Genomic DNA, 17341 nt, shown 5'->3' with positions numbered 1-17341 from the left:
TGCAGGTGCATTCCAAGGCCAAGTTGCTGATGGTGTAAAAGAAGCAGATAAGCATAAACAGTATTAACCAACAGGTTCTCAACTCTCAGGATAATCCAGGCACTTTATTCAGCTGTGTTTTGACACTAGCTTGCCGTGATTCTGTGGCCTTCCTATTCTAATTTTTCTAAAATCCAAGGAGCTTCACTGACTTCACTGTGAAGCAAGAACATGATATAAATGGGCCAAGACAAGCTTCCAAGTGTCCCATTGTGGAGCAGGATCATGTCAGACTATGTTTTTTGTTATTTAGAAGAACAACAACACCTGTTTCCTATTTAAGCAGCAGAACTGGCAGTTGGGCTCCAAACTTGTCTGCTGTGATTCCTTCTGAATCCAGGAGTCAGATGCCAGGTGCTGGCTTTTGCAGCTCTGTTGCACCAGGAGTCAGCTCAGGTTATTATATGCTGTAGCAGTTCTAGTTACAGGCAGACCTGCTTTCTTGTCCTGTTTCCCCCATTCTTCCTGCCTGCCAACCTCCCCCTGCCTCCCCACCATGTTCTCAGTCCTTACTGGAAGATAGATAGACATCTAAACCTGGTAAAATCCAGAAGTATCTAGGTAGATTCAGCTCTTTCCTAGACCTGCAGGAAGGTCAAGAGGATTTCCAAAGTGAGGGATGAGGGTTTATGTGGGGGTGGATGGTGGGAAGAAGCAGGGAAGAGGGACATGAAGAAGGCACATCCAGAGTTTTCATGACTCAAACCCAGTAAGTGTATCATGTCAGTCATAGGAAAAATGTGTGCCTTACAGTTGGAGCCAACGTGTCCGGACCTTCTGAGTTGGCATCTCCTTCATGTTGTTGTAGCCTGTGCAGCTGATAGATAAATAAGCAAATAAATCTTACCACAGCAAAACAGTCACACCCGTGTATTACACAGGGTGCACTGAATCACAGCCATTAACATTTAACTGTGTCTGATGGAGGTTGGGAGCTCATATCCTGCAGCAGGGAAGTTAAAATAATAAGTGCACGTTCAATTCCCAGAAGGGGGGGGGGGGGGGGGAGGGGAGAGGGGGAGGGGAGAGAGGGAGGGTGTGGTGGTAGGGGAGGGGGGATGTGAGGTGGGAAAGGTGCTGATTTCAGCCCTGTAGCATCAGGATTGCGTCAATTTGGGTTTCAAACACATCTTCAGTCTCTGAGCAGAGCCACTCAGAAGATCCAAAAGAGGAAGGAGTTGCAAATCAGTGTGCAAAGGGGAGGACTGAAGCTTCCCCTCCCCCCTCCTCTCCAGTCTCCTCGAAGCCTCCTCCTCCACCTTCCCCATCGCTGGTGTCTCGGGGCCTTGTTTGTGGTTTTGTTTGGTTGGTTGGTTTGGTTTGTTTTTAAATCGAGCTGGAAAAGATGGTTGCCCCGGTGCTGTGAGAGCGAAGAGCAAGGGGACAGCAGGGCAGCGCGTTCGGCGCCCCGAGCAGGTCACAGGCAGGGAGCCGGCCCCCGAACCGCGGACAGCGAATCCAGCACCGAGGACAGCGCACGCGGCCAACATGGCTCTGATCGCGGCCAGCCGCCAGCAGTTCGGTAAGCGCGTCCCGGCCCCAACTCCCTCCCGCGGGGCCGGGGGCTGCTCCCCTCCCCAGAAGAAGTGCTCGCAGGCAGCCTCTACTGAGCCACCCAACGCATCCCAGTACGCATCTTGTCAGGAGGAACCCGATTTCCCTCAGTTCTCTTTGATCTCAGAAGTTGTGTGAATTTGCTTTCATTCCCTTCTCTCTCTTCCTTCCTCCCTACCTGTTTCCCCCCGGTAGAGATGAAGAGGTTTGTGTCGGTGTGTTTTCAGATAACAGATGTTTGGAGTTGTTTTCTCTGTCTTGGTTAAAGTAGCATGGCTTCAGAGTTAAATGATGTAAATGCATCCTGTGCCACAGAGAAAATCTCGGAATTTCTTGAAATTCTCAGAATAATTATCATTCCTTTTTTCTTGTTGTAGAGAAAGACTTGTCAACTGTTAATTAAAGTGAAAAGTAGTCTTGTAAAGGATATTGCTAGGAAGAATAAAATACAGGATCTCAGTGTTTTTAGCTAAACAACTGCATCTTGATCAAGCTGGGTTCATTAAGAATAGCAATGATAACAATGAACTTTTCAGTTTTGTCATTTCTGGATGTAGGGTGATTAATTGTGATACCAGAAGTTTCAGAAACAGTCATATATGTGCACTTATAAAATAGATACATAAATAGCTTTACTCAGAAAAGCAGTAAGTAGAAATGTTTCTGAAATCTGCTTTACAAATATTGACTCTAGCCTAGATTATATTTGCTTTAGCAGTGGTTTAATTCAAGGATCATTCCATTGACTTAAGTAAAATGACTCCAGATTTATATCACATAACTGAAATAATAGCTTCTCCCAGAATCAATAGGTGATGTTTCCTATTAATACACTGCCTTGAATGTTAACCAATTGATTTACATTATGACAACAGCAAGAAATTCAGGTTGCAACATAGCTAGTTGTAAATATAAAACCATTTTAGTTACCATTTCATCTTCTTTCCTACCCCACCCACTTGATGTTTCTAACCACACTTGTGACATCATGCTTATCTAGTTCCTTAAGAAAGATAATTAATATTTTTTAATTGATTCTACATAGTTGTAGAATTAAACTATAGCATAATATCCATTACTATAAAAAGTCTGTCATCTCATGAAAAAGTATTGTAAATGTGCAAATCATTCTTAAAAGCTATTATTCTGATTACTTTTCAATTACTTCTTGCTTTCTACCTTTATACCATTTAAATTTCTGCAGTCCAGGGAATTCTTGAAACTCAGAGCCACGTGATTAACTTAGAAAAAATACTTTTTGGTTTAGTATATAATTTTTAGTCATTTCATTAAGTTCTTACAATTAAGTATGTAGACTGATACAGCCTGCAGGCATAGGGAATGTGACATGAATATTTTCAGAAGAAATTAATAGCCAGACCTGATCCTTTCTGTGCCAGAACATTATGTCCTACTTTGCTTTGATAGTACTGTTGTGGATTTTTTGGAATCATCCCACTAAAAGTAAAAGGTATAGTGGCAGCACATCTATCTGCTCAGCCTTTACCTGGATGAAACTAATTTAGTAATACATAGAAGGGGATAGTTTTGCTTTTCTCATCCAGAACGATTTACTAATAATTTGCAAGAGAACCAGAACACTTAGTAATGTCACTTATGGGCAAAACTGGATTTCCAATTAGGTGTGTTCATTTACCCTTTGATGTATGCTTTGAAGGGTTAATGATACTCTATATGTAACTAATACATCCACATGACAATTGAGGTTGTAACACTTGCTCAGTTTTGTCTTTATTCAGTTTAATTATAGGATTCATATTAAGGTAGAAGAGAACTATGTTTTAATGTTTTTCTTACATACTCCTAAAAAGTAGTGACCCTTCCTGTAAAATCCCCATAGCTTTGATTTATAGTGTTTTAAATGCAAATCTTAGTGGTTATCAATGATAAATGTAATATTTTTTTCAGCTTTGGACTCACACGTGACTGTCCAATGTCACATCCAACTGGAAAAGACAGTTGGTATATAATTATTCTAAATATTCTTGGGAGACTTCCTCCTGCAAAGTACTGAAAATTCCTTTGAAATTGTTCAGTGTTATAACCTCCAATTAAACTCAGTTCTTTCAAGACATACCTCCAGGCAATTATGGGATCAGACCATAAAAATTAGTTAATTGAGTGTACAAAGTATTCTAGGAAACAATGTGAAAAGCAGATGATGTAACTATAAGTAATGTGTATTTCAGAATGTGTTTTATCTAGCCAACAAAGCTCCATAAACGCAAAGCTGAAACCTTCTGAGAGCTGGTATTACTCACAGAAATATAAACTCAGAAATTATACACAGAGGGATGAGATAGTTGAGCAATTACTAATGGTTGTTACTATTTGGATGGGAATAGTATTTTCCTCCCAAATACTCTGTATATGGAAAGGTACTAACGTAACAACTGTGCCTTAGTATGGGACTACACATTGATGCCTGCAGGTGGCGAGCAATATGTGCAATGCAAAGCACTTTCAGTCTATTGATCCTGCTGCTATTACCATCTCCTTTCAGTTTGTTTTACTAAATTATTACTTTATTAAACATCACACAGAGTCCAAGGCATCGCTGCTTATGTCATTGTTTCTATTTATTTGATTTGCAGATGAAATTCCTACAGTGGTTGGGATCTTTAGTGCATTTGGCCTTGTCTTCTCCATTTCCCTTTTTGCTTGGATCTGCTGCCAACGTAAACCTTCTAAATCCAATAAGACCCCTCCATATAAGTTTGTCCATGTTCTGAAGGGGGTTGATATTTACCCTGAGAATCTCAACAGTAAGAAGAAGTTTGGAGATGATGATAAAAGTGAAGCAAAGAACAAATCATCAATGCCAAAGAATTCTCTCCATCTTGACCTGGAGAAGAGAGATCTAAATGGCAACTTCCCCAAAACACCCCCTAAACCCCAGAGCTCTCCAGATGTTGAAAATTTGTCTAAGCACTTTGCAGAAAGGAAGAAAGATTCAGTATCCCCTGATAGTTTAAAATCCATCAATTCCCTGTCATCTGAAGATAAACAAGAAAAGTTAGGAATTCTCTTTTTCTCCTTAGAGTACAACTTTGAAAAAAAGGCATTTGTAGTGAACATAAAAGAAGCGTGTGGGCTGCCAGCAATGGATGAACAGTCAATGACTTCTGATCCCTACATCAAAATGACAATCCTGCCTGAGAAAAAGCACAAGGTGAAAACCAGAGTGCTGAGAAAAACCTTAGATCCAGTTTTCGATGAAACCTTCACATTTTATGGGATCCCCTATAGTCAAATTCAAGACTTAACACTTCACTTTATGATCTTGAGCTTTGACAGGTTTTCCAGAGATGATGTCATTGGAGAAGTCCTCATTCCCCTCACAGGAATTGAACTGTCAGAAGGAAGGCTGCTAATGGACAGAGAGATCATCAAAAGAAATGTTAGGGTAACATTTTTTATTTAAACATTAAAAGTGTTGTTCTACTGTTGGCTATGATTCTTGTGTAATGCTGCTACCATCATGGAAAGATAAGTGAACAAGCTCATTATGCAAGCCTTTGAGATGCTTTCACAATGGCAGTATGAGGAAGCAATTACATAAACAAAAGAACATTGCAATGAGCATGTTGCAAGAAATTGCTGATGTCCTAAACTCTACTTGCTTATTCAGCTGTTCCAGCAGGTTTGAGTGGACCCATTTACATTAGGTCAAGGCCTCAAACCACATTCATTTTCTTTAAAAGGAAAAAAAAAAGCAAAGATTTATATACTGTTCCCCTTCTCCTCCCTCCCTTTTTCTGTTTGACATCATTCATAGAATCATAGAATCAACTAGGTTGGAAAAGACCTTTAAGATCATCAAATCCAACCTTTACCCCAGGACTGCCAAGTCCACCACTAAACCATGTCACTAATCTACAGGCCTCATCTACAGGTTTTTTGAACACTTCCAGGGATGGGATGGAGATTCAACCACTTCCCTGAGAAACCTGTTCCAATACCTGACCAGACTTTCAGTGAAGAAATTTTTTCCTAATATCCAGTCTAAACCTCCCCTGGCACAGCTTGAGGCCGTTACTTCTTGTCCTATCACTTGTTACTTGGGAAAAGAGATCAACCACCTCCTCCTCTCTCCATCCTCCTTTCACATAGTTGTAGAGAGCAACCTTTCTTAAAGGTTATTGAAGTCAATGTAAATCTTCCATTTCAACTACATTTGTTTTATAGGAGATTCTTAAAGAATGTAGATAGTCTTTAGTTAAGGAATTTGAACCTGTTAGAGACCATATTGTTGATGCAGTAGTACGTTCTTGCACTTCAGTGCTGTTGCTAACTTCTCTCTCAAGAACCATGACATAGGCTGCAGCTCTACTAAGGATAGTAAGACATGAGGGAGAAGCCAAAGACTTACTGAAGTCAATGGCAAAACATACTGACTTTACTGGGATAAAAGTATTTCATAGCATGTTGTCTCATTTCAGAATGTAAAGATCATTTATAACCATCACAGCTGAACCACAGAAATGCACATGCATCACATGTGTTTCTTAATCTCTACTAATGAAGTGGAATGTGCATTGACTTTCAAATTGATTGTTTTCAAAGACCAAGCATACTGCCAAATCAATGTCTACCAGACACCATAGCTATATAATACTGCTATTTTGCAATTCTATTGCTAAATTACAACTATGTCACTGATATTTTGATGATAACATTGGGTTTTCTAGTATATAAAGTATTACTTTTGCTTGTTTCCCTTGCCTTCCTCCTTTCTGTGAAATAAACTACTCCTGCAAATTCATATCTAATGATCATAGAGAAAGTATTTGATCTCATCTTTATTTCATGTATATTATACTACTTCAGAAAGTATCAGGGATGAGATTTCACTAACTGTTTGAATCCTTCCTGTTTAAAAAACTTTACTGAAGAGGTTTTTTTATTTACCTTTATTTTTCTTTCAATATATCCTTATGGAATTTTGTTTTGCTTAAGATCTTTTTCATTCATTAAGATTTTTTTTCATGGGATGTAGGATTTCATTTCTAATCACTGAAGCTAATGATGTCACGTCAACCTATATTTTTACTTATTTAATATTTATTTTTGTTCAGTCTAATAAGCAATCATGAGAAGAGTTATGTAACTACAGTAGAGGGAAATTATATTTGCTATATAAAGCAGCATAGGTCTGTAAGTTATATCATTTTACACCATTTCAGAGAATACAGTTATGTGATATTTCACAAATCTTAATTCTGGTTTAAAGCTTGGTCAATATAATTGCCTATAAATAGTCTTATTTCTTTTATCCTTTCATTTCCTCAGAAATCATCTGGGCATGGAGAAATATTGATCTCTCTCTGTTATCAGTCTGCAACAAACACTCTCACTGTGGTTGTTTTAAAAGCCAGGTATCTACCTAAATCTGATGTGTCAGGATTATCAGGTAATGGTTTTACTAACGAATATGCCCTAAGAATATAAAACAGACAGAAGACAGCTGAAATGTGGCATTTCAAAGAATAAAAATATCCCATAAATGCAGAAATAGTTTCTATTATTTGCAGCCTATTCATTTTATTATATCTAGGTCAATACTTTATTTTCCAGGGTCTTTTACAAATTTGTTCTTCAATCATGTTAAAAAAGCATGACACCTGTTAGCAATGGAAACCAACGAGTTTTATGATTGTCTTGAACAGAACCCATATGCCATAAGTATGGGATATTGTTTGCAGATTTGAAAAGCTTTTATTTATGATCAAAAAACCCCAGTTTATTTATAGAAGATCAGTATTGAGTGAGATCATCATATGGTTTATTTCAGTTTAGCACCAAGAAAAGCAACCAGCTACATTTGTGCTGAATTTGGCCCACTGAGCATTAGCATTTATTTGGCAAGGTGAAAAGGTGAACTATGCCAGTGCTGGAAGCAGGTTGTAACATAACATCCATGCTTTATCATGAACTGTACTTGGGGTGCACTAAGAAGGAGTAGTTTCTGCACTCCCTTCTGCTGGTCTTGTGCCATTCACTGGAGCCTCCTTTGAAGCCAATAGTAGAATTGCACTTAAATGCTCATTAATGCTAGATAACATAATAACAGAATAAAATTTAGTGTACAATATACTAAAAGATAAGGAAACCACACAAAAAGAACAGTACACCACAAAGGAGTATACAAATAGTAGCACATCTGTTGTTTATTCTGTATAGGACCAATACTCTCTTATTTCACATGATTTTCTTGAAAGAAGCAGAAGAGGAAGTAGTTTTTGGAACCACCGAATCATAATTACTACAGCAAATAATACAGTCTTTCTACTTCTACCAAGAAATACTGCAATTTACCTAAAAACTTAATCCATTCTGGATCAAATACAACAAAGCTATAGATAACTCCCATTTACATGGTGAAGTTCCATTGAAATCCTTCTGATCTCAATTTTATTCACATATCATAAGATGAAAGGATATAAATAGGGCCCAACAGTTTACTCCACTATAAGAGAACATATGTACTTTTAATAATCAACCCCAAAGCCACAGCAGATAGTGGAGGTTTCATGAAGACAGCATGACAGCAAGCTGATCAAAACAGACCAAGTCTGGCTGAGGGTCACCCAGGTGGGAAAATAACTTGAAAATAAATCCCTCATAGTCTCAGCAGCCACCTGGACCCTACAGCACATCCAAATTGCACATTTGTTTACTGTACCTCTTATGAGTAAAGCTATAAATTTTGTTTGGTCTTTCTGCTTCCTTCAGTACAACCTTGCTAACTATAATAGGAATATAATATTTCTAAGAGATACAGGCATCCATGCTACACCTGGACACCTAGTTCATTTAGACAGTTCTTCATTATTTGTTGTTCATCAGCAAAGGCAGGTTTGATAGGTATTTGGATGTCAATAACATACTGGCACTCAAGACAGTCTTTATGTCCTCTGTGATGTTCCCCTCAGCCCAACATAAATCTTAGACAAGGAGTTTAACAACTGCATAACTCAATCTCCTTAGGAACTTTTTTACTCAGCTGTTCTATTCCCACAGGCTCCTTGGTTTCTTTGATTTCCTTGATCACTGGTGTTGAGGTCTCCTAAAAGACCTAATAAAATCAAGAGGAACATTCTAGCCTTATCTAGTAGCTGGCCAGAGGTAACAGTCAGAAAATGTCCTTTAAACAGAAATGAACAACAGTGTGAATCCACTGATGGATATTGATGTTGATATTTTTAATGCTTGTGTGGCATATATTAATTCCAAATCCAATGAATATTTTAATTACATTAAACCCTATTTTTAAAATGTTTATTATGGTGATAGAGTATGGAAGCAAAGGTGTATTCTACCATATCTTACTCTTGTTAAACTATTGTCTGTCCAAGGAAACAAAACCCTTTTCATCATTCAACCATTTCAATCTGATAACTTTAGCATAACATTTCTAAATATGGTTCATTTTTAATTTTACTTTTTTAAAAAAGTATTCAACTATCCTTGATGTTTATGAGCTGATTGTTTACATAGACTATCTTGTTTGACTGGGTTCAGTAGAAAGGATTTTGTACAGCATCTTTGCACCATGAGAATTTGGAAACAGGCCATCATTTGTACTGAAATAAATGCCAGGATACCTGAAAGGGATGATTTTTAAAGCATTGTCTAGAATTCCTTTGAAGGAAGAAATATAGCTATTGTTGAAGATGATAGCAAAGGAATCTTACAACAGTTGAATAATTATGAGGAATGCAAACACTCAAAGTTGGCTAACAGCTAAAAATATGGACCTCTTCCCTTCTTCAATAATAGTACAGCACAGACATAAAGTTAAGTACTTATCATAACAAGAAACATACCCTTACATTTAAAATTTAATGTTAAATTTGTTCAAAAACAATTGGTGGGAGCAATTTAATCAAGCCAATTGACTTTGGTAGAACCACAACAGAAATGAATCGCATCCATTCATACATTCTCTCAGCATGAGCTTATTGTTTTCTGAGGCTTTTCTTTGCATGAGTCTTATTAATGCTAATGATTAACCCCTACTGGTAGAACATGTGAAAAGCAGATTTCTGTTGCACAAAAATATGTAATGATATATATTTGTGAGAGTCCATTAGAATTTTGTGTACTTTCAGACCACCTTTGCATGTAGTAGAGATGTTATTAGGGTTAATGGACTACAGGGCAGGATTTATCTGATGAAAGAGACACCTGTATTTGATCAGATGAATCACTCCCTAAACTTCACTGACTATCTTGATTACATCTTTGGTGACCGTGAAGAGAGCTTAAAGGGACTAATTCAGATGTAAACACCAAATTGGATGAGATGAATCATCTTTAATAACTTGAAGCATCTTCTCATTGATGCAATTATGTTGGTACATTATGAAATTTACCATTAACTAGATCAAGGAATTTCTAAACAACACTTCAATAACTGATCTGTACTCTTTCTTTCCATTGCAGACCCTTATGTCAAAGTGAACCTGTACCATGCTAAGAAGAGAATTTCTAAAAAGAAAACCCATGTGAAGAAATGCACCCCCAATGCAGTGTTCAATGAATTGTTTGTCTTTGACATTCCTTGTGAGGGCCTTGATGATATCAGCATTGAATTTTTGGTTTTAGATTCAGATAGGGGGTCAAGGAATGAGGTCATTGGCCAGTTAACCTTGGGATCTTCAGCAGAAGGAACAGGTGGAGAGCACTGGAAAGAAATTTGTGAATATCCTAGGAGACAAATTGCCAAATGGCATATGTTGTGTGATGGTTAGCAGCTTAGAGAGGGGTTGGAACTTGAAAAACTATATATATTTCCAGAGGCTAGGAGCGGTTTTCTTTTTTTGCTATGTATAATTACGGGCTTGTAACTATGAGATTTTTTTGGGGGAATGGGAGAATAAAAAACTGGATCAAATTATCAGAACAGAAGGTAACTAAATTTTATCAGCAAATAAAGGAATTTCTATTCATTAGATTTTAATGTAATTGGATAAGATTCATATTCTTCTGGAGTTTAAGTAGCCTGAAACTTCTGAAGCACTATAAACTTCATTATGAACAGACTATGTTTTCTGAAAAAGTCACTGGAAGCCTTATTAGTACTGTTATGCAGAAGAAGATAACCTCATTAAAATATATCTATAGATCTTAAAAAAACCAACCCTATGGCTTATTGGGGAAGGGGCTGAGTCTATAAAAGCCATGGGGAATGAGAGTGAGTAGGAAAGGAATTCCTTTTGCCCCTTCATCAAAAACTTTTAATGAAAATTCAATCATTATTTGTAAGTTTTGTTTACTTATACTTTAATCATCCAAAAGACTGATTTTCAGCAATTTGCTTTATATATCGCATCATGTACAACTAGTTGGTTTATGTGTGAAAATACTGTATAATTATTTACACTTGGAATTTTAAATATGTGTAAATATAACTTGTTTTATTACAGTGACCAAAATAGATATATCCTACAAATTGTTGAGCAAGTTAACATACATTGTTTTGTTAAAAGGGCTCCTTTATGGGTGACTGTACATGTTACAGTATAGCTGGAATTTGGGGTTAGATATGGCTTGCTTTTTTTTTTCCTCTAGCAAGGATTACACTTTAAGCATTTCAAACTACAGGAAAGCATTTCAATTGAGATGAGGTAATATACAGGATATTGCAGTCAATGACCTTTCACCAATTATATTTTAAGACATTCAGTAATGCTTAAAGAAAAGCTGTTTCTTCTTTTGTTTCATTAAAGAAAAAACAAAATAGTGAGACAGAGAACAAAACCTTATTCTGCTGTTTAACTTCTTGAACTGTGACTAATGCCATCACAGTCAGTAAGACTACTCCCAATATACAAAGTTTAATGCATTTTTAAACTTTTGCAGGATAGGAAACCAAGCTCACATTATAATTTATCCAATATTATGTTAGGAAAACTACTCGAAAAGTAAATTTCACTTAGATTTTATGCATTAATGTCCATTACTGATCATACTGAAAATTAGTGGTGGTAAGGGAAAAATACATCCTGATTTCATGTTAGTGTGACATATGTATGTTTAAACTTAAACTGTGCCAGGCTGGGTAAGTATCAAGTCTAACATAAACAAGTATACAAATAAAGCATTTAGACCTGTGAAATTTACTCTTAGTCCCCCCCAGACAGATTTTTAGGCTGTCAGAACTATAGTACAACTATAAGTAGATTATTTCCTAAAGTTTGTACACTGATTTCTGATGATACAGAATTGTTTGCAGATATTAGTCCTACATACTTTTCAATTACAATATATATAAAGAATATAATGATGTTAGTTGTTGACATAAGAAGGATTTAAAAAGTGGAAAACTGTTTTCAGTATTTTTGCACGTCATTTTGTCATGTGTAATCTCACTGAAGTGAATGGGACTATTTGGGAATTAATGTGTTACTCAATGAATGTAAAGGTAACAGAATGGGCATGCCAGGTAAAACCCCATACATTGGATGTCAAATTACTTTAATTAAACAACAGGTCTAGGTCTTATTCAAAACTGTTGGAGAGTTGTTGTTGACTTTACCTGTTCTTATATGGCTAAATTATGTTTGCAGTAAAGGACACTGAAATATGAAATACACAAGTAGACAAATAGTACTGGAAGAATTCCATTGAGGCTCTTCCAGGTTTTGTGTCAGTATTTTTCCAGTTTTTGAGAATGTGTTTGTTATAACAGCGTTTATAAATTTCTGTAAAAATACATTTTCAAAATAACATAAACACGCTTTTTATTATGATGGTCAATGTAAAAAACCCTGCGTATTGTATGTATAAAGGAGAGGAATCTTTTTTGCTTATTTCTTTAGAAAGCTAATTAACTGCTTAAGGGCTAGAGTTTACCAGACGCGTTCAAGCAGAGCTAATCCAAAGCCACCAAGTCAAAGGAAAGATGCCCACAGGCTTCAGTAGGGTTTGAAGTGCAATCACAGAACAAAACTCTTCTTGTGAGTCAACCCAGCAATGTCAGTGGGACTGTGGATAAGGGGAGACACTGTTTGATCTAATGGAGACTGGGAAAGTTTAAGCCATTACCACACAACCAGAGTTGTTGCAATTTCTAGTAAGGAAAGAACTTTATACTGAAAGTGATTGCATGAAAGAGTGGGATGGCTTGTAATTAAAAAAAAATAGGTTTTGTATATTGCCCCATAAGTAGTACATTATCTCTAAAAATCAGATGACAGGAGTCATCTGTCTCCAACAGACAGAAATTCTGACATTAGGAGAAAAAAATTCACCTTTCTGAATTAATGATGGGCTGTGACCATCTTTTATTTTGCATCCAACAAGTCATCATCAATTTTTTTTTCAAGTTTCTATAGCAGCTTAAGCAGCTATATCGCAGTTGCTGGGGATAGGGGGTAGGAATGGGAAAGGGAAGCAAAGACATTTTTATTAAATCTAAAAAAACCCCTGTAAATAGAATTTTGGTTTTCATTAAAAGCAATGTTTAGCTTGGAAAGCTAAGTAAAGATGACTTGTAGCATATCTGTAAACCAGACAAGGCAGGAGTGAATGTAGGCCTGTACTGAGATGAGAAATTCTGCTGGTTTATAAAGTATTTAATTCTCATTGTGAATATCTTGAACTCTGTTAAGGATACTGTACTGTATTAAACATGTAAAAAAATTGTTTGTCTAAGCAGCTTGCAAAAGTGATAACTGCTTGAATGGGAGACTATCCATGCCTGGAGATCTGCCCTAACTAAATACCTGATTCAGTATGCCATCGTAACTTAATAGAAGCTATTTGAGAGGAAGCATGGTGTATGAGATTTTGTAAGTTATTTGTGCTGGTTCTGTATATTGTGCCATGTGTGTAAGACAAGAATAAACTTCTGCTTTTGTTCATCCCATCCCAAAACAATTATCCCAACAATGTATCTTTTCCAGAGATTTCTGCTATGTTTGTATTCATGGTCAACTCTCTCATGTTTCTGTACAAAAATATTTCCCTTGCAAAGTCTTCCTCTTCTTAAAGAGATGGATTAGACTTCTGCCAAATACTACCCAGGCATATCACATGTTCTTTATTCCTAGCTTCTTGATGCCTACTGCCCTGGGTTCAGCAGTAGCAGATATTTTTCTCCTTCTTAGTAGCTGGTGCAGTGCTGGGTTTTCGACTTTAGCCTGAGAACAAAGCTGATAACACACCAATGTTTTAGTTGTTGCTAAGTAATGCTTACCCTGATCAAGGACTTTTCAGCCTCTCATGCTCTGCCAGTGAGGAGGGGCACAAGAAGCCAGGAGGAAGCAGAGACAGGACACCTGACCCAAAATAGCCAAAGGGGTATTCCATATCACAGCACATCATGCCCAGTATATAAACTGAGGGGAGTCACCCAGAAAGCCCAGATCACTGCTTGGGTTGGGCTGGGTATCGGTCAGCAGATTGTGAGCAATTGTATTGTGCATCACTTGTGTTTATTATTGGGTTTTTTTCCTTTTCCCCTTTTAGTTTTATATTCTCTCCCCTCATCATTTCCCTTATCATTATTATTATTGGTGGTGGTAGTAGTAGTGGTTTTGTATTATACCTTATTTACTGGACTGTTCTTATCTCAACCCATGGGATTTATATTCTTTCGATTCTCCTCACCATCCCTCTGGGAGTGGGGGGAGGAAGAAGGGGGGGAGTGAGCGAGCAGCTGCATGGCTCTGAGTTACTGGCTGGGCTTAAACCACAACACAGGTAAATATCCCATCACTCAAATCACTGGGTACTTAGAGAGGCAGCACTTTCCTGCTTGTGCATTGTATGATATTCTGCTCTGGGACTACTCAAGACTTTGCTAGAAATTTCCCAAAGACAGGGAGTTGGACCCAGGCCACCCAGAACACAGAACCACAAAATTGTCAGGGTTGGAAGGGGCCTCTGGAGATCATCTAGTCCAACCGCCCTGCCAAGGCAGGGCCACCTAAAGCAGGTTACACAGGAACTCATCCAGGCGGGTTTTGAATGTCTCCAGAGAGGGAGACTCCACAACCTCCCTGAGCAGCCTGTTGCAGTGCTCTGCCACCCTCAACATAAAAAAGTTCTTCCTCATGTGGAGGTGAAACTTCTTGTGTTTTAGTTTATGGCCATTGCTCCTTGTCCTGTCGCTGGGCACCACTGAAAAGAGTCTGGCACCATCCTCCTGGCACCTGCCTTTGAGATATTTATATGCATTAATGAGATCCCCTCTCAGTCTTCTCTAGACTAAACAGGTCCAGCTTCCCCAATCTCTCCTCCTAAGAGAGATGCTCCAGACCCCTGATCATCCCTGTGGTCCTCCTCTGGACCCTCTCCAGAAGCTCCTTGTTTGTCTTGTACTGAGGAGCTCATGAATATAAAAGTGCAGGGCTCAGGTCAGAGGGTGAGCTCCCACCACTCATGATACCCTGGGTGACGAGATGTCACTGGATCCAAGGGTGTGATACTTCTGGTCCCAAGGGGAGGGAGGTTGTCCTAAGCAACTCCTTTGGGGTCATGGCAAGGCACATGGACAATAAGGGTGTGATTGGTCATAGCCAACGTAGCTTCACTAAGGGAAAATTGTGCCTGACAAGTTTGGTGGCCTTCTACAGTGGGGCCGCAGCATTGGTGGATAAGGAAAGAGGGGCTGACATCATCTACCTGGACTCGTGCAAGGCATTTGACACTGTCCTGTATGGCATCCTTGTCTGTAATCTGGAGACACATGGATTTGATGGATAGACCACTTGGTGGATAAGGAATTGGCTAGACGAGTGCACTCAGAGAGTTGCAATCAATGGCTCAATGTTCAAGTGGAGACCGGTGACGAGTGGTGTTCCTCAGGGATCAGTATTGGGACTGGTGCTGTTTAACGTATTTGTCAGTGACATGGACAGTGGGATTGAGTGCACCCTCAGAAAGTTTGCTGATGACACCAAGCTGTGTGGTGTGGTTGACACAGTGGAAGGAAGAGATGGCATCCAGAGGGACCTTGACAGGCTTGAGAAGTGGGCCGATGCAAACCTCATGAAGATAACCAAGGCCAAGTACAAGGTCCTGCACCTGGGTCAGGGCAATCGCGAGCACAAGTACAGGCTGGGTGAAGACTGACTGAGGGCAGCCCTTAGGAGAAGGAGTTGGGGGTGTTGGTTGACAAAAAGTTCAACATGAGCTGGCAGTATGCGCTGGCAGTATGCGCTTGCAGTACAGAAAGTCAACTGTATGCTGAGTGACATCAAAATAAGCGTGACCAGCAGGACCAGAGAGTTGATTCTCCCCCTGTATTCTTTTCTTGTGAGACCTCACCTGGTGTACTGTGTTGAGCTCTGGGGCCCCCAACACAAGAGGGACATAGACCTGTTGGAGTGAGTCCAGAGGACGGCCACTGTCATGGCTTAAACCCAGACAGCAACTAAGTACCATGCAGCCACTCGCTCACTCCCACCCTTCCCCCACCCTGAGCAGTATGGGGAGGAGGATCGAAAGAATGTAAAACCCACAGGTTGAGATAAGAACAGTTTAATAACTAAAGTACAATATAATTGTAATACTACTAATATTAATAATAATGATAAGGAAAAGAACAAGGGGGGAGAATATAGAAATAAAAGGGGAAGGGGTAAAAAAGAAACAAACAAACCAATGAAACAAAAAAAAATCCAAACAAACCCCCCAATAAATGCAAGTGACGAACAATACAATTGCTCACCACCTGCTGACCGATACCCAGGCCGACCAAAGCAGTGATCCATCCCTTCCAGGTGACTCCTCTTAGTTTATATACTGGGCATGACATGCTGTGGTATGAAATATCCCTTTGGCTACTTTGGGTCAGGTGTCCTGTCTCTGCTTCCTCCTGGCTTCCCCTCCTCCCTGGCAGAGCACGAGAGACTGAAAAGTCCTTGATTAACATAAGTGCTACTTCGCAACAACTAAAAGCATTGGTGTATCGTCAGTATCATTCTCAGACTAAAGACAGAATATAGCACTGCACCAGCTACTAGGAAGAAAATTAACTCTGTCCCAGCTGAACCCAGGACAGTATCCACCCCTTAATCCACAGCAGTCACGTCATGTCAGGTCTCACACTTCCCACCATCACCTTTCCTGTCTTTTGATTTTTATATATATATATATATAAAAACACACAGATATAATTCCCTTAGTCTATGGACCATCCCTACAAGAGTTCGTTGAGTTCATTGAGTCCATGACATGGGGATCCATCTCTAGGCAAGAAAGATGGTGTGTGGTGTTGGATTGTTGCATGCTGAAGCTCATTCCGATTCCATCACTGCTGCACTTACCAGTTTTATTGAAGGTCATTCTTCATGAATGTCTTGATCAAAAGGAAGTCAGGTTCAGATCCTGCCATGGTTTAAGACCACCCAGTACCTCAGAACCATGCAGCTGCTCACTTGCTCCCCCCCCTTTCCCCCTCCCCCCGCTCCCAGAGGGATGGGGAGGAGAATCGGAAGAATGTAAATCCCATGGGATGAGATAGGAACAGTCCAGTAACTAAGGTATAATACAAAACCACTACTACTACCACCAATAATAATAATGATAAGGGAAATAACAAGGGGAGAGAATATAAAACTAAAAGGGGAAAAGGAAAACAATAAACACAAGTGATGCACAATGTAACTGCTCACCACCCGCCAACTGATAGCCAGCCCAACCCAAGCAGCGATCTGGGCCTTCCGGGTAACTCCCCCCTGTTTATATACTGGGCATGATGTGCTGTGATATG

General features: G+C 39.0%; 1 protein-coding gene across 2 annotated transcripts; it reads left to right on the top strand.

Annotated features, from left to right (window-relative positions):
• Positions 1-1527: 1527 nt before the first annotated feature.
• Positions 1528-17067, top strand: LOC115601762 (synaptotagmin-4-like). 2 transcript variants are annotated; one of them, XM_030472146.1, is made up of 5 exons: positions 1528-1561; positions 4209-5020; positions 6907-7027; positions 10063-10384; positions 17055-17067. In XM_030472146.1, the coding sequence occupies exons 1-4, from the start codon at positions 1528-1530 to the stop codon at positions 10368-10370; spliced, it is 1275 nt and encodes a 424-aa protein (XP_030328006.1). In that variant the 3' UTR covers positions 10371-10384; positions 17055-17067. The 2 variants fall into 2 exon arrangements, with proteins under 2 accessions (XP_030328006.1, XP_030328005.1); XM_030472145.1 differs by lacking the exon at positions 17055-17067 and having other exon boundaries at positions 10063-10738.
• The last annotated feature ends 274 nt before the right edge of the window (positions 17068-17341 follow it).

The sequence above is a fragment of the Strigops habroptila genome, chromosome W, assembly GCF_004027225.2.
Source record: "Strigops habroptila isolate Jane chromosome W, bStrHab1.2.pri, whole genome shotgun sequence".
Classification (NCBI taxonomy): domain Eukaryota; kingdom Metazoa; phylum Chordata; class Aves; order Psittaciformes; family Psittacidae; genus Strigops; species Strigops habroptila.
The sequence above is the reverse complement of the archived record's forward strand: the minus strand, read 5'-3'. Positions and strand labels throughout refer to the sequence as shown.

Excerpts from the sequence above, each read along its gene's own strand:
- LOC115601762 (XM_030472146.1), top strand. The coding sequence starts at position 1,528 with ATGGCTCTGATCGCGGCCAGCCGCCAGCAGTTCG. Across the intron at positions 1,562-4,208 it reads GGCCAGCCGCCAGCAGTTCG|ATGAAATTCCTACAGTGGTT; the intron begins GTAAGCGCGTCC and ends TTTGATTTGCAG. Across the intron at positions 7,028-10,062 it reads TGATGTGTCAGGATTATCAG|ACCCTTATGTCAAAGTGAAC; the intron begins GTAATGGTTTTA and ends TTTCCATTGCAG.